The 24,049-nt window shown below is 40.7% G+C and overlaps 1 protein-coding gene across 1 annotated transcript in view; it reads left to right on the forward strand.

Moving 5' to 3' along the window:
* Positions 1-24,049, forward strand: part of hdac4 (histone deacetylase 4) — a 226,699-nt gene that overhangs the window by 8,303 nt on the left and 194,347 nt on the right. The window contains exon 2 of the mRNA XM_017691600.2: positions 13,312-13,612. Coding sequence (XP_017547089.1) covers positions 13,591-13,612 — 22 coding nt within the window. The 5' untranslated portion in view covers positions 13,312-13,590. The remainder of the gene's footprint in view (positions 1-13,311; positions 13,613-24,049) is intronic.

Below are 24,049 nucleotides of genomic sequence, written 5' to 3' on the forward strand. Positions count from 1 at the left end.
ACGTTCGTTTGTGCTGTGTGGTGGGAGAAGCCTGATAAAGGCTTGCATAGTGGAATTTAACATGATAAAGGTGGCTGGTGGATGGGGTGCAGTGGCACACGTCTAATGACAAAGTTAAATATGAGGATTATTTAAAACTCGTTTTGGCAGTGTTGGTTAGAAAATAATTATTAAAGACCCTTGAGCTTTTGTGTGGCCAGCTATGCTGCTTGGCTGCGTTGTGGTTGGCGGTGGTAATAAATTATGGTGTGAAATCGGACAGATTCATCTAGTGAACCTGCTAGGCTATATACAGTCCCTTTAGACGTTTGGACTTGATCAGTACCAGCCGCACTGTGTGCCTGTTGGACAGTGTGCATTTACTCTTCCCTTGTGCTCTCTCAGAACTTGGCCAAGCTTGCGTTCATTTGGCAATGCACGGCAGCCAAAAACTTCCCAAGACTGCAATTATGAAGCGCTTGTTTGTTTAGATTGTTTGTCTAATGAAAGCTGACTGTCAGCGGCTAATGTGCTGTGGCCATCATCTGGCCTTCCGTCTAGGTGATGTGACCCTGCATGCTCTCTAGGTAAAAGAACCAGAGGCTGCCACTGGGCCGTGTTTACACTGGGGTTTGCCACACCAGATGCTTTGCAGTTGCTCGATTCATTTAATTAAGCTCTCACTCACTTTTCCTAGCCACTCGGGTGACAAAGTTAGAAATGACTACAGTAGGTAAGGAAGAGTTTAAAAAATGGAATTTATAGATTTGCAGTAAGTCAAAAAAGGCAAATAAGAAAAAAAAGGACAGGACTCATTTACCAACGTTCTTAAGAAAAAAAATGTACTTAAATCCCACTTGCGCAGTTTCAATGATTCTGGCATTCACCCATGTTTTCCTATTTAGGATTTGTTCTTGGGTAAGAACAGAATCTAAGCACACTCAAGGTACATAAAGGTGTGAGTAATTCTGCAGTCTAAGAACACGTCACAGATCATACATACTCTTTTTTCTTAGGACATTTCTCTAGAACAAATTTAAGAAAAAAGTTTGGACGATTTGGAGAAAGGCCCAGTGTTTGTGCTGGCTTAATCTGAGTTGTACTGATCTATTTAAAATAACTGAGGTTTATTGTGCTCATATTGCAGTAGTATGTTCCTTTTTCCTGTGAAAGTGCTCGAGTAGTTTCTATCCCTTCATGACCTCAACACCTAAATATAAAAGCAGTGTTTTTTTTTACCCTTTTGTGGAAGGGTAACTTCTATCTGCCTTCAGAAATACCTACTGGTGGTAGTATTTTGAAGTCTTGCTAAATTATATGTTGACCAGCCTTGTTGGTGTAACATGAGACTTCCACCAAATGCCAGCTAGCTAAATTATCATTCTTAATAAATGATATGAATTCCTCTGTCTGACTGATTACAGGTTCTGCGGTGATAATAGTCCTGTCTGTCAGAGAGCCACATAACCTACTGTGATGACTTGTAGTGGCTGCTGACTGGAGCTTCTCTTGGCTCATTCATTTAAAAGATGAATTGATAGAGAATTCCCTGTCCCATGTTCTAGGATGATATAAAGCATGAGTTAAAATACAGTCCTGTTGTGTTAGGTTAACTTTTAGTTCTACAGAAAAGTTATCATCTGTGTGTTTTTCCTTATTAGTTCTGAGGAATGTTTTTCTAGACTCCAGAATTATTTCATGGAATATACTTGCAAGTAGGATGTGACTCGAGTGCTTGGTTAACTGATCCAGGTGCTGGTTTTCAAATACTGAAATCACTACTCAGGTATTCATTAAACTGTCTTATGGAAAGTGAGGGAGGAAAAAAATAGGCCAGCAGTTCCTCTGCACAGGTTCTAGATTTAGTGTTACCACATTTAAATGCCATAACAAATAGATTTTCCTTGGCTAGTTTGGAATAGTAAAAAAATTGTTGTTAGGGCTGGCATGAATAATTTTCCCACTCAAGTATTGGTTAGTGTTTAGTTCTCTGTTTAGTCTTCGGAAGCTTTTTTTTCCATGCTTTTCTTATGAGACAATAAGAATAATATCTAAGTACTGTTAAGCTCTGGTGAAGTTGGCTTTACATTTACGGCATTTAGCAGATTTAACAGAGAAAGTGTCTTAACTAGTTGCTGATAGGTTAGAGAGAAAGCTAGTCCTGAGCTCATATACTGCTACAAGCAAAGTCACTGTTGATACCCAGAGAAAAAGGAACAGAGTTGAACACAGAACAGTACAATACAGTATAATAGAATACATAAGTGCAGTACAACACATTACAATCAATTCCTAATTCAGTGCTCATTTAAATGCAGTATAAAGAGATGTGTTTTCAGTCTGCATTTGAAAACGGCAAGAGACTCTGCTGTACAGACAGCCAATGAGAGTTTGTCCCACCACCTGGGTGCCAGTACGGAGAACAGTCTTGTTGCTTGTCTTCCATGTGCCTTGAAGGATGGCGGGTCAAGCCGAGCTGTACTCGAAGGGCTCATGGTACAGTTCGAGATTTCACCATTGCCATCACGTAGGTAGGGGCTAGTCCATTTTTGGCTTTGTAGGCAAACATTAGGGTTTTAAATCTGATGCGTGCAGCTACAGGAAGCCAGTGAAGAGAGCGCAGCAGTGGGGTGACATGGCTGAACTTGGGGAGATTGAAGACGAGCCGTGCTGCCACATTCTGGATGAGTTGCAGAGGCTTGATGGTCTGCATGGGAAGACCAGCCAAGAGCGAGTTACAGTAGTCAAGCCTTGAGATGACTAGAGACTGCACTAGCACCTGGGTGGCCTCTCGAGTGAGAAAGGGTTGGATCCTTTTGGATGTTGTACAGGAGAAACCGGCATGACTGAGTTAGGTTCACAATGTGAGTTGAGAACAATAACTGGCCATGCAGAATCACACCAAGACTTATTGCCTCTGCAGATGAAACAGAGTTCTCGAATGAGATGGCAAAATCATAATGAGGACCTGTAGTTGCAGGGATGAATAGCAGCTCAGTGTTGCTAGGATTGAGTTTGAGGTGGTGAGGTGCCATCCATGAAGAGATGTCAGACAGACTTGCCGAGATGCGACTGGAAACCTGTGAGTCACAGGGTGAGAGAGCATAACGGTGATAAGAGAAGCCATTAGATAATATTACATCACCAAGAGAGCTAGTGTAAAGAGAAAAGAGAAGAGGACCCAGTACTGAGTCTTGTGGGACACCAGTGGAGAGCCTACATGTAGAGGATGTGGACCCCTGTTACCTGATAAGAGCGATCCTCCGGATAGGACTTGAACCACTTCCACATGTAGCCACTGATTCCAAGGACGGTGAGGGGGGAAAAAAGGCACTATTTCAGCAGCACATGCTTAAGGTGCAGATGGGCTTTAGCCTGATTGTTAATGCACTACTATATATCCTTGCAGTTTGAATAAAACTTCGTATCTCCATTTTTTTGAAATTTTTACATAATTAGAATTTTTTACATAATTCGACAATGCCTGTTGTCCTTTTAAATTGTCAATAAGTTGCGTGATGATTGGACCAAAAGAAATGGCTCAAAATTACTTGGAAAAAAGTCTGGTTCAATTGACTTACATCAAGATTAAATTATGTTTCTCTTTCTCCTGTAAAGTTATCGTATTGGAGATTTTGTTCCAACAACAGTGATATATTTTAGGCCGAGTACTTGTTTGGAACTACTGGCATGGTACTTTCATGGTATTGACTTTTTTAGCCTCCTAGCATCAGCACACCAGTTTTTCATGTCTGTATTATTAAGCATTAATATCAGAAGAAAGATTTTTTTTTTTTTCCCCTTCCCTGTAGTAAATTCAAACATCAGTTTGTAAACTCTTACAGATACTCACATACCAACATTAGTCATAAACATCCCTACTTGAAAACTGCTGCAGAGTTTGTTGGTCTTCAGGCATAGAGGTGTTAACAGCTTGAAACTGCACTTGAGATTTAAAGTAAGTGGACCATTAATTGTGGAAAAAAATATTTTTTGTGAAGTTTTGTGAAAGGACTTTTAAAACGTAGTGACTAAAGCAAAGCTTTTTATTACTAATACGCTCGCTTATGCATTTTAATATTGAAAAAATGAAATTAGACTAACACTATTGAGCTTCAAATAAGTGTGTGAAAGATTATTTGTATGTTTCAGAGTGAGAAACACACACACACACAGTGATGCCACATGTATCTGTCAGCCAGGCTCGCAGTGGATGGTGGGCACACACCTCATCTCCTGCTCTGTGTCTTTCAGACAATAGCACTGCTTTTGTGGAGATGGGTCCGTGTGTGCCCAGTCTGCACTGAGGTGCCCAGCAGGTCTTTAATGGAGCGCCACTTTGCCATGGGCGAGTTATCGTGCTCGTATGCTGTTTATCTCTTGTTTCTTAGCCCATCATCGTTCTTTGTCAACACAGCAGTAGTAGCTGCGTGTTGTTTAATTGTGCTGGAAAATGCTCCCCCCTACAGTGAGAAGATGAATGTCTCTACTTGGTGAAACTAACAGTAACCACAAATTGGTATCTTAAGTGTCGGGCTACCAGTGCATTGACATTCCGTGATGAAAGGTTTGGCTGTGGTGCAGATGGAATCCAGCGTGCAAATGGAAACATTTCTGAAAACGGCGCATATAACAGCCACGTTTGTTCTGGATGTAGACGCTGTTTGAAATTGCTGGAAGCAGCTCATCAAAGTCCTTACAAACATTGTGTAACTTTGTACTTTTTTTTTTTTTTTGATGGAATGCGACACAGAAAGCTTTAGCTGGCCTTAAGCTTGGGTGAAGGAATGGTCTGAAAGGTCAGAGGATGATTTGAGTTCATGTAGTCATTTTTCTTCATTGTGCACAACCATTGGTCTCTATCAAAGAAGCATACTGACCTGATGTCTCATTAAGGCGAAATAATTTTAGTAGATTTAATGTGTCTGAAAAGTGGATGTTGTTAATTATAAATACCCTGACAACCTCTCTCATTTGAAAGGCTTGTGAGGAAAAGAGAAATTTTCTATCTTCAGATGTTAGCACAGATGTTGAATTTGGGTTGTTTACTGTCCGTCTGGAGCAGGGGTGTTCAGTCTTATCCGCAAAGAGCCAGTATGGCTGCAGGTTTTCACTATAAACAAGCTGAAGCTCACCTGATTCTACTTGATTAATCATTTGGTCTTAGTCTTCAATCATTTCATCAGGTGACGACCTGTTTGTGGAGCGAAAACCTGCATCAACACCGGCTCTTTGCGGATAAGACCGGACACCCCTGGTCTAGAGAATTGGAGTGGGCAGCTTTGAAAGTTGGTTCTTGTGCTGAACTTCTATTGCTGTGTATTGAGTTTGCGCCATACCTTTCATTGTATTAAAATGCATTAGTGAGACAGTGTGACATGGTTGGTGGTTAGCTAGCGTTATTCTGACCAGCATATTTTATAGGGATGCAGCCAGCTCTGTCACAGTTCTTTCACAGTACTTATGTAATTGCAATCATTTAAATTGACCAGATTTTTTTTTCATAGTTGTTAACTGTCAGTCACATTTTATGTTGCAAATAGAACTTAATGCATTTTTAAATGCACTTAAATGAAAGAAAGCAGAAAAAAATATAAAGAAATGTTACAGGTCTTATGAAACCAGCTGAAGGTTTAACTTTTGACTGGTTCTATAATATTTTTGTATATGGTGCTGTAACAGTATTTGAGGGCAGTGATGAGTAATGCTTGTTTATTTGAGCTGCAGCTGTTTCGGTTGTCTGTTGGGAGGTACTAATTATCATCAGCTAGAAAACAAGAAAGCCCGTAAGTCAGTTTGACCACTTTAGGCTTTTATGGTAATTACATTATGGTTAAAATTTCTTGACCATAACAAACCAGGGTTGATTCTTTGGGGCAGTGTGACAACCAATAATTAACACCTTGTTGAGGCCAGTACTGACATCAGTAATCAATAATTACATTAAAAAAAACATTTTTGAACAAGTTCACAATACATTACAATATATTACAAGATACCTACAAGATATTACATATATTACAAGATACCTAAAAGATTTTATATAAGCATGACAGATCGATCAGATATGAGTTTTTTTGCAACATATCTGCAATACTTCATATAAACATTTTACATTGTTCCAGAGCCACTCTCAATGGCAGATCAATGTAGCATTAGGAGTGTTTCCCCAGGAGTCTTATTGGTAGGGACGCACCGATATGGAAATTGTGGGACAGTGCCAATATCTGCTATTTTTCATGTGCATATCTGCTGATGCTGTTACATCAGCATTTGTACAATGCAGAAAACTGTGTGCCTGGATTCTGTCTGCCTGAGAAATATGTTCTTCTTTTCATGAAGTTTCTGACATTTCATGTTTTCTTATTTGAGATTGTTTCTCAGGTAAGAACAGAATTTACGCATTAAACACAATTAAATAAAAATGTCGAAGTATAGTGGTATTATTTGTTTGCCCACCCCTATGTGCACCCCTAATAATTTCCGTTTGTTAGAATCCATGAATACCTTGATTCATCAGAACGCCTACAGAAATGCTGATCTTTAACTGTGACTGGTCGAGGTGCTCACAGCACACAGTAAAAAGCACTGTGATTAATTAGAGGGCTCCTTTTCATATTGCAGCCGTTTGCAATGTCAGTATTGCAATAATAATCAGCAAGTGATCTGTTGTGCAGCTCTGGATGGATCGATGTCCCGCCCTGTTTTAGTGGATGCTGCGTTCCTGCTAAAAGGAGCAGCTTGACTCAACAACGCCCGTCCTCCTGTGGCCATTGAGGCGATCTCAAATGTGCCCCACAGCCACGATCAGGCCAGACAGCCATGCTGTCTGTGCTCAGGCAGGCTGTGATAGACTGAGGTGGGAGTGTGTTGGGGGGATGGAATGTCTTCCCCCTTCCCTCAGGTCTCAACATGAACACCCCCAACACGAAAGCTCTAAGCCAGTGGACGCTTGACCGATTTTCAGGGATTTCTGTCTTGCAGTTTCATGATCTTGACATTATGTCCCCCCCTTTTTTGACACAGTTTTTTCCCCCTCTGTTTTTCCTCCTATTGTGCTTTTTACCAGTTATTTCTTGCAGTTTGTTTTGGTTCTTGCAGACAGCAGATTGAATTATTTATAGTCAATTAGCAGTGAGAGACAGCGACTGTGTAAAGAGAATTGCATTTTGAGGATTAGTTCAGTAGGTGGTGCAGTTAATTGTTATTTAGTGTTCATGGTCATGTTCACACTCATGCTTTCGTGATCTTAGCGACGTTCCTTTGTCTACTCAGCAAATTAGTGCTCAGACTTTTACTGCTATTTAAGATTCAATTTTTTATACTGTTAATATGAATAGAAATGAACTCAAGTGAGTCAACACAATTTTTGCTATGCAGTAACATTTATTTTCATAAGCCCAGACCCTGTCCTGTGTGTTTATTTGACACTTGAAAGGGAGGAGTGACAGTGTTTAGCTGTGTGAGGGCAGTGCGGCATGGCAGAAATAGCTGGAATTCTGAAGCCAAAACAGAGTGTAGAGTTGCACGTACAGGAGCACTTTCATGTGACCCCTTCAAAACATTCTCTTCTACTACTGTTGTCAGCTCCACACTATCAGCAGATCAGACAGCAGCTCACTTAACCCTCCTAGGTCCACTATAGTGTATGTGCCTTGAAACATCTTACTTTTTTTTTTATTATTTCGCAGTACTAGTGCATTGAAACAAGTATTTTAACTAAACATGCAGGTTCTGAACTTTTATTCAATAACACATTCATGGTTTTTAAGTAGAAGAGATGCTTTGTTGTGATTTTTACTGGATGAAAATGAAACGTAGTTGAATGTGCAGACCTGAACCTGTTGATATAGCATGCAAACTGACTGTACAGAACAGTGCAAAAGTCAGAAGCCACCTTCAGTTCCTTTAATTTCCAGACAAAAACACCATTCAGTAGTAATTATAAGTTTTTTTTATTAGAACCTGAACATAGAACCAACTTCTGAGACTGAATTTATGAACTTACTGAATTAAGTGAACTTTGGAAAAATATCTCTGTAGTTTACTTTGAAAAATTGAAAGCAAGTCTCCTAAAATGAATGCACCCTTTAAGAATGGCCACTTGAAATACTGAAATTTTTTTTCTAACTTGCATACAATTAAAAATTATAATACGAGTAATTAATCAAATTATGTGCTGTCTGATATTTCCACAGTTTTAAATTTACACCATATTTTTTCCCTTTCATTTCCTCCACAAATCCGACACTATGTTGCTCTATTTGAGGCAGTGAGTGTGACAGAGCCCTCGGAACTCGTGAAAATGGGACTGAGATGAATGCAGGAACAGTGGCGTGAGTGACGCCTCTCCTAAATGAACCTGTCCTCCCTTTAGCTTCTAGCTCGTTCTAGGGTGCCATGTGAAAAGGTATGTTCAGGTCAGATTTGCACCGCTGTTGTTCTGTCTCACGCACATGCACCTGGCTTTGTCCTGCTGGACTTCCAGCAGCAGGGGCAGTGTTTAGTGCCAGCTCAGTGTAAGAGAGGTCTGCTAACCAACCCACCAACCTGAGGAAAACACTTTAGATCTAAAAGACTCTTTCCATCACTCTCCATTAACCACAGGAAATTCTGAAGAGAAACAGTGTTACAACCATGAACTGATTTTTAAATTATTAAAAAACAAACACACAGTGGCAGATTGGCCTTTGATGAAGATTGTGCAGACATACTCCAGCAGCAGAGCTGACAGGTCTGTGTTCTGTCCTCAGACATGAGTGGTATATACAAAAGAAATAATGAACAGTGACATTCTGGCATTTATTCTCTTCAGATTCCCTGGTAAAGCAGTAGTTTACCTCAAAATTAGATTCCCTCAGTTCAGCCAAAGTGCTAGGAATCTAATGTAGCTAACAAGTAACGAAGGCTTATAATTCAGCATTTGTCACTGTGCAAATTGCATAGCCTAAATCATCAGTGGCTTTCCTCAAAGTGTGTAATCTCGATTAGACCTGCTTATGTGATTTGTTTGACATTTAGGGCTGTAATTATGCACATTTCTTGAGATAATGTGTATTGTGGTTTTTGCATATTGTCCAGTAGATTTTCAATACAGAAAAAAGCAAAATGACAATGTTAATTTTTAATGTTCAATTTTTTTGGTTCAAAGATTGGTGCGATCACAACACAAACGAGTCAAAAACAGGTTTTGTAGAAGGCAAATACATTTAATTTTTCCTTTTTTGGTATAATTGAGGTTTTTTTTTTTATTGTGGCCTGTGCAAAACTTTTGGCACATTTTATATTTTGCATGCCCCCAGCCCCCCCCATGAATACATGAACTAAATTGAAGCTGTGCTCTAAACTTGAATCTAGCTCTACAATTGAAGTTTGCTGTTTGTGGAGGATGTGTTTTCCTAATTACACTTATAAAAAGAACAAAACTTGAAATTTGATTGGGGATGTTCAAACTTTTGGACACCACGCATATCTTAGCAGATCACCTTTATTTGAAGGAGTTTTGGGGTGGTCTTCTTTAAGATGGTTTGGTGGAGACATCACCATCGGTGGTTTGTTGTGTTGATGGGAAGTGCGAATGCTGCAGGGCTAAGCTGACTCCAGCACATCTAATCCACGCCACCTGGCCCCAGCCGAGAGCCAGACGCACTCCGAGACGGAGCTGGAAACGGAGTCGCCTCTTAAAGGCTGTTCATTCGCTTTGCAGGCTGCCAGAGATGCTTCTCTCCAAACCCAGAAGCTTAATCCTGCATTACTGCTGTCTTCTCTCTCAGTCTGATGATGCAACCCACTGTCCCTCGTGCATTTGGAGTGCTCCTCAGCACCTTTTGGGTTGATTAGTCACACCAACTTCTCTGACTAACTTTACTTGAACTTGCACAGAAATAGCTGAAGAGAGTTGTCACTTGTTTTTACGTTCAGCAGCAAATCACTTAGAAGTTTTTGGTTGCGTGGTAAATGTGACTAGCTCACACATAGTGTGTCTGTGTGTGTGTTTGTATGTGTGTGTCTGAGTTTGCGTGTTCCATGTTGATGGGATGTGGAGGAAGAGGAGGAGGGATGTTTTCTTTCATTAGAGTGGATGATTGCTTCCTCCCAGTGTACACATGGAGAGGCTTCAGTGTTGAATGAGTCTTTAATAAGTGTTTGATGAAGTAAGGCAAGCTCTATGCGCTATACTGTGAGCCTGGATGACGGATTCAGAGATATCTGTTCTTACAGGGTCGAATATATTCTCTCAAGGACCTTGTATCCTGTAATAAAATTAAATACAATTAAATTCTCACTGCTGAGGTCTGGATAATGTATATGCAGACATTTTTAGACTGTGATTAAAGTGAAGGTTACGTTAATGATCATAAGGTGACAATATGGATGTAATTGTGTTTTTATAACAAATGTAGTTGTTTGTTTTAGCTATAATAATTAGGGCTCTCACTGGAAATTGCGTTAGTAGTTGTGTACTGTACTAATCAGAAAAAAAGACTGAACAACATGTATAAGACTAAACTTGACAAGTAATGTGTGTGAATGTGGGGTATGTCAATCAGTCTGTTTTTTCTGTTAAAAGAGAGCTGTAAGAGAATTTAAAGTTGACTGAAATCAAGACAGACCTGTTTTTTTTTTTTTTTTTTTTTTTTTTTTTTTAACCTTGTTAGTTCATGTCCCTGGTCAAATTAAGCTCAATGCATCATGTATTTGATTACCTCATGATCCAGCAAAGGGAAAAGTAACATTTAACCAACAATTTGCATCATCTTCCCCTGCCTTAAGATAAATGCCTATCTTCACTGAGAAGATATAATTTATTGATATGTATAATATAGTAATATTTATAATATTTATTTCAGATCAGAAGGAAATTGAATTTCTCCTCTCTCTTAAAGATGAAAGCTTTTGGTATTCTTTATCTGATGGTGATTGTGTTCCACAAAGCAGGATTTCTCAGTTAACAGGATGCCTAAAAGCCTAAAAGAAGCCTAAAGATGATGACTGTCCAATGGGAACATCACTCAGCTATTTGCCTGGTGGACAGGCTTGACTTTGGGCTCAAGTTATCTAGCTAAACTGAGAAATCCTGCTTTGTTGAAAACCCCCCAGGTCTTGCATAGTTGTTAGGAGTCCCATTTTCTCTATATGTTTGAATAATATTTCAACTCCTTTTCACTTGTTTTCCTTTGACTTTTCTATGTGCAAGTGATTTATCTTTTATCTGTCTTCCTCAGAATCTCTCCTGAATGTCCTGACTATCTCAGATTTGCCTGGAAATGAATAAATGAATTTGTGAGCTCTGACATTTGCATAGTGCTGTACTTGGTCACCTTTAGTCCAGCTTTTCATGATGTTTTTCAGGAAGCCTTTGTCCATTACAAGAGTCAGACTCCATCTCCTCTCTTATTATATGAAATCTTTTCAAAATTGAAGAGCCTGGCTATGTAGGCCTGTTGAGTAACAGTGAGTGTTACGAGTATGTGTATTTAGAGTAACCTAAGCACTGATGGAGTTGATGACCAAATGTATGATGATGTCTTATCACCCCACAGAACCAGTGATGTACTGCTGGTACGTCATTTGCTTACCTGTGATGCTTGTTACTTGGGTACGTGCAGTTGCTAAAGCATGTAATTTGGTTACACAGACTCTCCTTTTCACTGCTGAGGCCTGAAGTGTCAGCTGAAGAGTCATCATTCTGACTGTTTAGCCTTGAGTTGTTGTGCAGCTTTATTCCCTCATGTTGGACTGTTGTTAGAGGCACTCCCCTTTTCCGTTGCTTTATCAGAAGTAAGCTAAGCTTTTATGCGTGGGGGAATATCCCTGTGAGCACTGCCTCACAACAGACCCCTCCCTTTCCCCTAGCAGGAGATATTTGGTGTTATGTAACATGGCTAAGCCTTGCCTGGCTGCTGTGTGCTGCTGTGTATGCTGCTCTGGTTAAAAGATGGTTGTTATGCTGTCAAACAGGCTCCATTGTACCTAGTACCCTCCAACAGAATGCATGCTTGCGCAGAAACACACGGAGGGGGATATACATTTGACATCTGTCTGTCATGTACCTTTTACTATGGGTTTGGCTTGTCCTGTCAGAGAAACAGTGTGTGGGGTAGGGTGAGCGTCAACAGTGTCAGATTTCTGAGGGGGACGGATTCTTACCCTGTCATGTTTTCAAAATGTGTCACGCATCCTTCTGGCCTTGTTCGGCTCAAGTGCCCATGTGGGCTGCACAGTGTATTGTTTATTAATTGTATACTTGTATCATGAGACTAAAATATGCAGCTAAGTTATAATTTATGATGTCATGTCAGCATCCCAGCCAGTGAGTTTCCTCATGATTTTCTGGCTGCTTTAATGGAAGTATTCACATGATGCACCCAAGAGCTGCGCTCGTTTTAATGCAGACCAGTGTTTGTCTTTCAAATGTCGCACTGGTGGTTGACCAGTATGTTTTTAATTTAATTCTCAGCATTGCAGTTAGAACATAGATCAGTGCACTTGCTATATGGTATACGATTGTTTTTACGATTTGTGCCATTGCGTTTGCGTTCAGCCCTAAACACTCCTACGTACTCTTCACCACAAATGTTTTTTTTTTTTTTGTTTTTTTTTTTGAACACAAAACAAAACTGTAGTTAATGAATTTAAAGACACTATGGTCAAAAAAGATTTAGAAATTGCTACATATTTTGTAAACCTGCCTACTCACTTTCTACAGTGGTGCCATGACGGTGTCTAGAGCAGTATTTTCCAGTTTAAAAAATAGGGAAATCCCCCTCTGATGATGCATTCTGAAGGTGGGTAAAACTACAAGTGCTTTGGAACAGATATTTGAGAATGGAATATGTGTTTTTCTTTTCGTTTTTTTTTGCTAGCTTGCGAATGCACCGGTTCTGCAAGGAAGCTGAATATCACATTTGTTAGCTTTTACAGCTGCTGTGCTATAAGTAATTTCTTTACCACCATAGAGTAGATTGTCGTCGTATGATGTATTTGTATAATGCGTCCTGGATATTGTAGTGAGAGCGCTGTAACAGATGAAAACACAAAAAGGGTACATTGTGTTAAACCGTTAAGACTGAGGGATGCAGTGATGCACTACAGAGTATTACATAACATAACAAATAACATGTTAAAGGTTAGTCTTAGGCTGGAATGTTCCTTAGGTCAATAGAAGCACTTTTAATTTTGTAATACATGCTCTGTGTTTAAACATGTCTGTGTAGTAGGGCATTACAAAAATATGCAGGACTGAAACTAGAAGGAAGAAAACAATAACGGCTGATTGACATTCTTATTATTGACTTTGCTGTGTGTTTCTGTACATCTTGTGTGTTCCAGTTTCCTAGTAAGTGAAGACAAACAGACGGATCTGCAAGACTGGATTAGCCCTCAGCCACGGTGGGCGCTATGGACATTTGAGACTTCTGTATCTCCACCCCTTTCCCTCACTCGTCCAGTGGGAACAGTGACCAGTGGATGGTGTTCTTCCCATTCAGCGAGCAGTGAGGTTCCCTCCTCGCCCTCATCTGCCTGGACACGAGCACTTCCCCTCCAGACCCCTCCTCTATCTCTCCTCTTTCCTCACACAGTGGCCTGAGAGAGAGAAAATCAGCAGAAATGAGTTCTCACAGTCACCCAGGTAAGAGCTTCCAGCTCCTCTCAGTATCTACTTTTGTAAACATGCCATCACATCTGTAGTGATGAATGGGAGGTACTAGCTCTCTGGTTGGAGTTTCACTTGATCTAAAACTGGACAATATGAGACTGATATTTTTATCACCATAAATTATGTTTAGCATAGTCTTGCAAGCCAGGCATCTGTCTGTCGTCAGAGGGTCTGGTGGGTTTTATTGCTCAGTGTGGCCAAGTGTAGGAAAGGGCCATTGGTTTCTGTGACATCTTTCGGCAGCGGTTTGTCAAGATGTTTCTTGCAAGAAGAACAGAAAGTGTAGAACAAAGTCGGATGAAGCAGCAAATATACAAACAGGGATGCCCACTTGAGGTCTTTGGACTCTACCGCTCTTTGGACTGTAACTTCAGCCCTAATTTAACATACCTGATCCAGGGTGGTAGAGCTCCAGGACCAGGATTGGGCTCTCCTGTGTGTGTGTGTGTGTGTGTGTGTGTGTGTGTGTGTGTGTATAGCTCTGCCACCCTGGAGAGTTCAGATCCAACACACAAAGTAAAACTTTCTAAAGGCAGGATGCTTTTAACTTCACATGGTAATGCAGTTCAGGAAGTGCATGGAATTGCGCATCATTGTAGGTAGCCACTTAGCAGTTTACACAACGTGATTCAAGATTCATGAGTTTTGTCATTTATACAGAAGTACAGGCAGTTACACTGTACAATGAAATTCTAACACTGCTATTCCTCCATTCACCAAATATATATAATCTTAAGAGAATAGAAAAAAAAGAAAATCTAAGAATAACTCTAAAAACAATAGTAAAAATGTAAAAGTGAAAACATGTAGTATGTGCAAAGTTGAAATAAAATTAAAGTTACACTTGCGTATGTAGAGCAGCTGTTCATAAAGTGCATCAAGTAACAGATGTAAACAGTAATGTTCTGTGCAGGTAATAGATGTAAACAGTGTTGTTCTAACAGCAGCAGTACAGTGTAGGTAAGGTGCAGTTATTGAGTGCAAGGTTAAACCAGTTCAGAATGGGAGGTGGGGAAGAGGTAGTGAGTGAGGTATTAATCAGCCTGATGGCCTGTGAATAGAAACTGTTGGTCAGTCTTGTAGTCCTGGACTTCACACTCCTGTAGCATCTGCCTGAAGGTAGGAGTGTGAAGGGGTGTGTGCTGGGGGTGTGTACTGTCCCTAATGATGATGTGGGCTTTCCTGATGACCATGGCATGATAAATGTCCTGTAGTGAGGGAAAGGCTGCTGCTGAGATGGACTGTGCAGTTTTGATCACACGCTGGAGAGCCGTCCTGTCCTGAGCAGTGCAATTTCCATACCAGACCCTGATGAAGCTGGTAAGAAGACTTTCGATCGTACTCCTGTAGAAAGTGCTAAGAATTTTGGCTGGCATGCCAAATTTCCTCAGTCTTCTCAGAAAGAACAGTCACTGCTGGGACTTCCTGATGGTGAGGTGTATGTTGTGTGACCAGGTGAGATCCTCACTGATGTGGATGCTGAGGAATTTGAAGGTTTTCACCCTCTCCACCTCAGTCTCACCAACGTACAGGGGTGTGTGCAGCTCCCGCTTCGTCCTTGGATCAACAGTCATTTAATTGGTCTTGTCTGCATTCAAGGAAAGATTGTTGTTATGACACCAGGCCACCAGCTCAGCCACCTCCTTCTTGTATGCCGTCTCGTCCCCACCAGTGATCAGTCCAACAACTGTAGTATCATCAGCAAACTTGATGATGCTTGTGTTGTTCTGGGAGGCTACATTAGTGAAGTGTGTACAGAAGGGGGCTCAGTACACAGCCCTGGGGGACCCCTGTGCTCATTGTTCTTGTGCTGGATGTGCGGCTGCCGACTCTGACTGACTGGGGTCTATCTGTTAGAAAGTTCAGCACCTAGTTAAAGGGTGGTTGTCAGTCCGAGGGTGAGGAGCTTAACTGAGAGTTTGTGTGGGATGACCGTGTTAAATACCTGTGGTCATCTTGGTGTACTATCTATCAGGCTGTCTGTGTACTTCTGGAGGTGGAGATTTTAAAGCTGGGGCAACGATGGGCTAATTATATTGTTAGTGCTTTCACAGCGTGTTTCATTAAAGATGTTTTAAAGAAGAGGCTTTCAAAATTTGGTTTTGCCATGTTTTCAAGATGTGCGTTTGAGTCAAAAAGACTCTTTTCTCTTTATTAGCCCTGTCTCAATAAAATGTAGTGCTATGTAGTATGTGAAACACTGAATAAACATTGCTTTTACTTTTGCTGTATTACCCACCTCAAACTTGACCAGACAGAAAATGTTTTAATGGCAGCTGCATCAGTTTTAAGTTATGCTTTTCATGCTAAGATGAGCATTAGGTGGATGAGAGATGTTTTAGACATCCTTTTGCCTCCCTTTGTAGGAGGTGCTGATTGTTATAAGGTGGCAACCCAATCTCCTGAACATTCAAGCTACTGAACTCAAAGCACTAGACAAGCTCCAGTTTCAATTATGGCTGTCTGTAGATTAAACTTGTGCAATCCACAATTCTGTCATTACAAACCAGTTTTCTTTTGGCAGAGGAGGCTTGTTTTATCCTCTTCAGGAATAGCACATGATTGGCCTGAAGGGCTGAGAGAGAGCCTTGAGGTGCCAGAAAGCCCTTTTGATTTTCACTCAAATATCTGTCCCTGCAACACTGCCAGGGCTGCCTTAGCCAGCTGTCTTGAGAAAATGGAAGTCTGTTTTAGAAGATGATTGTAAGTAAATCCATCCTTTCCTGCTAGTCCTCCCCATCTTTATACATGTATGTTATATACATTTCCTATTCCTTTTCCTAGTTGTTGAAGGCATGATTTCTTCCAAGTTTTTATTCTCATTATCTGCTATGTGGACATTGTTAGGCCACACTTATTTTCTTGCCTGTGGCTATTTCTCCAAGACCTTGCTGGATTGAGTCATTCCTCTGTTCAGCTATGTGCAGGTTTTCTGCCTATGCTGTCTTTAAACGCTGCACAGGGATGCTTTACAGCCCCCATGAGTTCAATTCGAGTGTTTTGTCAGCTTTTACGGTAAAGGCTGAAGGTTTAGTCTGTCCCGAAACTGCCTGGGTCGTCTCCAGGAGGCCTGCTGTTGCCCTGCCACTGCCGAGATGATGGTATTGTCTTTGACGTTTGTTTCCCCTGTTGCCTTCAGAGCCACTGCAAAGATGGCTGTTCTGATTTCCAAGTCTGGTGTTTCCACTCAGATAGTGGCTAGGATGAGAAATTTAGAAACTGTATCAGCAGCAGTAGTTGGAGCATGTTGGAATGTGGACAGTGAAAATGGACAAGAATGGAGATCACTTACCCATTTGTTTCTCATGCTTGAAGCACAATGGGTTGGGTTTTTCATCCCTTGCTTAGCCTGTAGCTTCACTGTACCTAAGCATGAATGATTTACAGGTCTCCATCTTCAGAGTTGTTACATCCTTCGCCTGCTTGTATAAATCACTGGGAGCTTTTAGACAGGGTAACGTTTGGGCCATTAGTTTTCAGGACATTGAGGAATCGTTTAGATGTAATCATTTTTCAGAGAAGAATCCCATTGATAGTAATTTTAATCTGAGAAACCAATTGTTGCAAGCTTATCTTAAACTGTTGGTGGGAAACCAGCATTCATCAGCACTTACTTTTGTTGCCTGGCTGTAAATGTACTCTGTACTAAGTACAGAGGCCAGGCAAGAGACATGAAGCTCGTTAGCAGATAATTTCCTTCCCCGCCCGCTGAGTTTGAGAGTCGCCCAGGCCTTGATGATCAGTCCTGCTAATCCAGGGTTGATCTAATGATGTAATGGGTTTTCTCTCCATGAGCTGATTTGAAACCTGTGCCTGATATCACCTCAAACACTTATTGCCCACTAAGCTGCTTAAGGAGGCATGTGAAAAGAGCAGCTTCTACTACGGATCACTGACATCTTGGATCATTCATATTTCCTTCAAGGTCTCATTGTTGTGGTGTCTTGTCTATCCATATATCTGACACCACCCAGTCTAATTAGTTAATGGCATCTCTATAAGCCTTTACACGGGTCTAGATTTAGTCACTTTGTTGTACCCAAGAATTATGCCACAAAGATGTGAAAACCAGTTGGTCACAGCTGTTCACCATGGGGAGCTGTAACTCGAAGGAAAAATAGCCATTTGAAGCCAGATCTTTCCTAGGAGACAAGTGAGGGCAACAGGCCTCAAATTTAACATCACGTAGGATTAGAAAGGTTCATACTGTTGTGGTAGTTTATCGGCTCGGAAAAAAAATTGTAGTCAAACCATTTACATGAAAGATGCATTGAAGTTTTATGTTGTGCAAAAAGGCATTTTTAGTATTCTTTACACTCCAAAATGGAAAGTTTTAGTACTGCTACATCTATTACATATTTAGTTGAAGTGAAGATGCCTCAGTAATCATTAAAGCAGGATTTGCTGGTTTAAAGACCAAGAAACCCCTTGCTGATGATGTATCTTGAAGATGGAACTTAAAAATATTATAATTGCTGTGAAGTGCATGTTGAGCACTGCAAGGGTTCCCAAAGGTCGTTTAATGTCTTTTTGTAATGCACAATGTGATAGAAAACTGATAGATGAAAACCATACAAAATCACAGACCGATGAATCTGAGGACTGCAATGCTAATCTACAGTAGTCACATAACAAATAAAAGATTAAAGTCTAGTTTTAGTACTGCTTTACATTTAATACCCCTTTAAAGCAACATTAAAAATGTTACCTTAAAATACCAGCATCAAAATCATTTTGATGGTACACTGACTTATAATATGGAGTATGGCATCTTTGCCATTGCCACTCTGGACCTGGAATATCTGCTATAGCACTATGTAACCTTAAGAGGAGTGGGCACGAAACCTCTGCCTACTGCTTAACACTTTACGGCACCAACAACAGAGGGTCTTCAGCTCGCTATAAGATGCAGCTAGGCATTCCCAACATTGACATCATGGCAGCGGCTGCAAAGAGACTGAAGAAGACATTATCAGAGAAAGAGAAAAAGACAGAATGACTGAGCAAGAGACCAGATAAAAATAAATCTCAGACTGGCTTTTGCCTGTTGTGAAAAAGCTAAAAGAGATAAAGGGATATATAACAGTCCCGTGCCTAATGGGAAAACAATGAAAATCCGGTATCAGAGTGTAAGTTGTGTCCCTGCCAGTGTTATTAATGAAAGTTTGCGATGTAGGCTGTAACCTTAAATCTGGCGTCACTTCGAGTGCATGTGCGTCATGCAAGCATATGTACACTGCAGATTACACTTGCAATTTCTGTTATTTACATATTGAAACAACTGAAATCATGAGTGTAATCTGTAGCAGCCATATGCCTGTGTGACATGCATGCACGCAAAGACAGATTCTGTGTCCTTTAGCTCATTGACAAATGTACATGAAGGGGCTTACAGAGCAAGTTGCATTTACTACAGTGGTGTAAAAAGGCAATACACTATGCAACTGTTGGGGGAGCCAAAGGCAGTAAAACACCAATCCTTGCATAATGCTGCTTTAAGTGATTTGCTGCTGTGCTCCTTATTCTCCTTAGTGTGTCACAGCTGTCCTCTTTGTGACCTTCCGCCACTGGACCCATTGAACACACTAACCTGCCTTAAAGACAACCTAAAGGTGTAAATAAACTTGCCCTGACAATTGATGTCTGGACACACATCAAGCAGTAACGTCCTGCTAAAGGATGACATTGTGGGTACTGCTTCACTGCCTTCAGTGTTCTCGGGAAACTGATTTGTATTCTTCACTTGAGTGGATTTTTCCAGCAGCCCTCTCTGTCTCTCTGCATGTGTTCTTTTGTGTCTTGCAGTGAATAGGTTCTGTGGTCAGGGACCCTTGCCCCTGGAAAGGATAAAAAGCATGCGGAAAATGACTGCCATGGAATTCAAATAAACTGGCATACCCTTGTTTGCTTACTGCAAGGGGCTTTGAATGTGGCTTGTTTTCTGGTCTGATGTGGCATCAATTGTATGTGTTTATAAACAGCGACCTGGTTTATTTTTCAGATGGCTTTGTGTTGTCCAAGTCCAACTCCTTGTCTTATTAGGCTGCAGGGCTTTGCTGAATGTTCCAGAAAGCTCCAGTTATTTGTCCCGTGCATCACGTTGGTGTTGCTGGTCAAGCTTGTTCCATCGAATATCTTCTTGAAAGTAGTCAGGAAGGAAGTACTGTTATGAGGGCGGTTTCATCACTCTGTATGTCCTAATGATAATAACATTATGTAATCAAACATGCTTATATGTGGTGGACATGAGCACTGGTGCTTCTGTTCATTCTTTTTGAAAAGAAGACCTTGAGCAAGAACAAAAGTGTAGTGTGGTTATGTAGTAATCATTTCTCATTCACGGCTGATTGGAGTGGAGACAACTATGTCTTAACTCTGCTGAAACTGTGCAGAAGCTCTCAATAGTGGTAGGAGATATTCTCAGATACAGACCTAATGATGTAAATATTGAATATGAATCAAAGGTTTAGCCTGTGTCCTTTGCATCCTTAGCTTTCTGCTGTTGACAAACAGAAGTGGAACTCCGCATGGTCATCAGCTGTTGTAGCCCATCCACCTTAAGGTTTGACATGTGCATCTACTTACCACAGCTCAAATCTGCCTGTCCATTTTCCATTGACCTCTCAACATGGCATTTCCATCTGTAAGCTGTAGAGACAGTGTCATGATCAAAATCACAGAGATGGCTTTTTCCCCATATTCGGCTCATTGATGTGAGCTAGGGTTGTACAACAGTATGAGCATAATACCGGCGAAGAGAAGCATTCATTAGGCTTCTAACGGTTTGTGCTGGCAATGTGATGACATCTCTCTGTGCGAGGTAATTTGATCTTTTCTCCTCTAATGATGTGTTTATTACAGAAACTTGCATCCTGATGACAATAAAAATACGATTTATTAAAGAGCCATAACGTGTTCATGACCTGGTTTGTGTCTGCATGATTTTATGCACTACACTGCAGCCACATGATTAATTGCATGAATAAGTAGGTGTTCCCAATAATGTGCTTGGTGAGTGTATATACAGTGCAAAAGCAATGCCCTTCACAGCTCTTTGTGCTGTTTCATTGTCTGGGAGAATCTCTTCTGAGCACCTTAGCATGCAGATGATTCTTCTTTTTAGAAGAAAGCACATACTGCTGTTCCTTGTCTTGTTCCTTGGATGTTATTGTCTTGCCTTGACTATTTTGTATCCTGTCTGGACTGTTTCATAACTCTGGGGGAAGTAGTTCATGCACCCACCCCCCCCAGCCCTCCCCCCAGGAAAAGTAAACTGGGCAGAAAACCACAACAACAGCGCCCCACGTGAATGAACTGAGATGATGTGATCAGTATTCAGAGGAATGTGAAAGGTTGAAAATTCCCCTGCCTTTTTAAAGCACTTATGACACTGCAGATGGCTTTCACTGCATTTGCTCTTACTTTCTGGTTGAACAGGTCTTTCTTTGAAAATGCTTTCTTTGGATATACTCAAATAAGCTGCAGGGGAAATGCTTTAACATCCTGAAAAGGACAAACAGCACAGAAAAGTGCTTTATATCTACAGGCAAACACACATCTCACTATTCATTTTTATTTTTTGCTGTTTTTTGGAAAGCTGCCTCGTTTAAGTTAAACATTTAAGCATCACTCATCCACCTAAGCCTCGTGGATTTCCAAGAAATTGGAATATTATCAGTCTTTACAGCCACAAAGTTTGATGGCCCCATTATAACTGTGTTGTTTTATAACACTGTAAAATGTTTGCTCACGAGTAGATGAATATCTGTTCTACAGTTTGTAATATTTTCACTCTTCGCTTGGAGATTCCCATGTACATGCATGCCATCCAGTTGTTAGCATGTTTTGGTGCCTAGTGCAAGGAAAGAGCCGTGCTATTTCATCATACATTCAACCTTGTAATCTCTGCAAGACAGTGCTATAGCAACAGCACCACCCAGTCTGCAAACATTCCCACTCTGGCACAGGGTGGTGCTATAAGGAAAAGCTTTATTTACAAATTTTATTATTTTGGTTACAAGGTGTTGCTAATTCACACACTCAAGGCTTGTGTATGAGTTTGCAGTTCTTCTGGTTCGTTCTTTGTCTATTTTAGTTTTTACCTAAAATTCATACTGGTTAAAGCCCACTAGAGACAGGATTTACCCAACCACCCTCGTCCCTTTGTAGCCCCTGCCCAGCTCGGCTCTTACCCCCGTCCTCCACAGAGAGCGCCTTGCTGTGTGACGTAGCTCATTGTCTGTCTGTCTTTTTTTTGCGGCCCTGTCTGTGGGGGCTGCCTGGTCTGGGCAGCTCTGCTGACGTCAGGACCACTAATCTGCAGGCTTTACTGCCCCAAACGGCTGGCACTAATGATGTCTTGGCCCTGGGGCATGCGGGTGGAGGACGCAATTCAATCCAGCTGTAGACGCCAGTGTTCTGGTAGCAGGACAGAGCCAGTGTCCTAACTACTCGGCATCAGGCACGTAATCTCAGCCTCACAGTCGCTGCTCTGAGAGAGTCGTTTCCTTAGGACCTCTGCAGGCTGTAAAGTTTGAATGATGGAGGTAGACTGTAAAAATAACTGAAGTGACTCGTGTAAAGTTGAGTGAAGGTGCTCACAAGCATAGTGAAATGTAAACTTGGTCAATGTACTGATGGTGGAGGTTAATACCATAAGGTCTCTTGTTGTTCTCTTAAATTAGACTCGTCAAAGTTTGAGACTCGTCACATTTTGTCTTTTCTCTTTCACAATTAGTGATGGTCTAGGTTAAGTAGGCCATCTAAAATTTTTCCATTTTCTGTCATTCCTTTTTTCTGGTTTTTGGAAAATTTTTGGTTCAGCTTTTGTTTATTCTTAATAGATTAATGAACTAATTAGGCAACCTCTCACACTTGAAGTATTTTGGTTGGAGCTGTAAAAACATGGAGAACCGTAATATATGATTATGGTCCTTGGTGGAAAACAACAAAAAGAAAAAGCTCTGCACAGGATGGACAAGTTTGAGTGGCTGCAGCAGATCGTATTCTGTGTCCCCCCCCAAATGACGTGAAGTAGTGCTTTAATGTAGTATATGAATGTTTCCTTTCAACCTTAGCAAGACATTAGTAATAGGTTATCTAATGTTTTGGATATTTTGAAGTCCGTTGTGTGGATTGGATACATGCCCTGTATGTCCTTGGGAATTTGAATCATGCCGCTTTGGCTTGAGAGGTGTGTGTTTTGGTTTCCATGGTAGAAGTTGTGCTTGCAATTGTTTGGACCTGAAGTTTTAGGGTGGCTCCACTTGTATAATCATGCAGTAAAGGATATAGGGCAGTTTGCCATATTCTGAGCCAGCAGACCACTTTCTACTAGAGCACTTTTTAAACCAGCATCGTTTTCAATCATTAATTTTGTTTCTCATTGCATGTTGTCAGATCCCTGGCATTGTAGAATGCAAATTACAAAGAAAAAGAAATGTAACCGTTAACTCCAGTCTTGTGATCAAGGCCTTGTGTCACAGCAGTACAGAAAGACGTCCATTCTTTTAATTTTCTATCCATTACATGACCCACCAGAAATGCCAGTACACTGATTCTGATTGATTTGGGAGGGTTTGTGAGAGTGCAGAAGATTTTAAGCCAAGAACTTCTGCGTCAGTTTGGATATGAGGAGCTCCTCTTCAGGACCAGATTTGTTGGCGGAGTGAGCGAGTGTATAAATTATGCCCGTTGAATCCTTTTGGGTTAGGCTGGGATGGATTTGTGGGTGTTCAAGAAGGTCATGCAATTGATGTAAAGGTTACTACAGTCTTAAATTGGAAGGATTTGTTATGTTTATGTCATTTTATGATATTTTAGCTCTGTCACAAAGATAACATTTAAGTGACAATTTATTTATTTAGGTTCTTTAAATGCAACTTCAAAAGATCAAGTTTAAAGTGGCCAAATTGGCGTATTAGTTATCTCGCTTCTAAGCTGTTGATTGATCGTAGTGCTGATGACATTTAACAGCTCAAGCTCAAATAAACCAACAGTACTCACTGCTGTCCTTTTAATGGTGTTCTTCTCCAGTCAGATGTTAGAATTTTTTGTTGTTTTCATAAGATCCATGACCTGTCTTAACCCACTTAATTCAAAATGCACTATGTAATATTGTGACAGGCCTACTGATGTTAAAGGAATGCTTCAACAAATAATCTGATTTATCGACCAAGACATGGTGTTGGAGGTTTGCTTCTTTAGTAACAGAAAAGATAAATATTATATTTTTCTCTTAAAACGGTTTTGTGTGACCGACTTCTGTTACTGTTTAGCTATACTAGCCTTGTTACTCCAGTGCCAAAACTAATACACTTAGGGCAGAGCATCGAAAAACGATCCCTGATGAGGAACTATGTTCTCTTTTGAATTTACGTCGGAAGTATTTTTGTTAACTTAACATTTTTT

This window comes from Pygocentrus nattereri, chromosome 6, assembly GCF_015220715.1.
Source record: "Pygocentrus nattereri isolate fPygNat1 chromosome 6, fPygNat1.pri, whole genome shotgun sequence".
NCBI classification, from domain to species: Eukaryota; Metazoa; Chordata; class Actinopteri; order Characiformes; family Serrasalmidae; genus Pygocentrus; species Pygocentrus nattereri.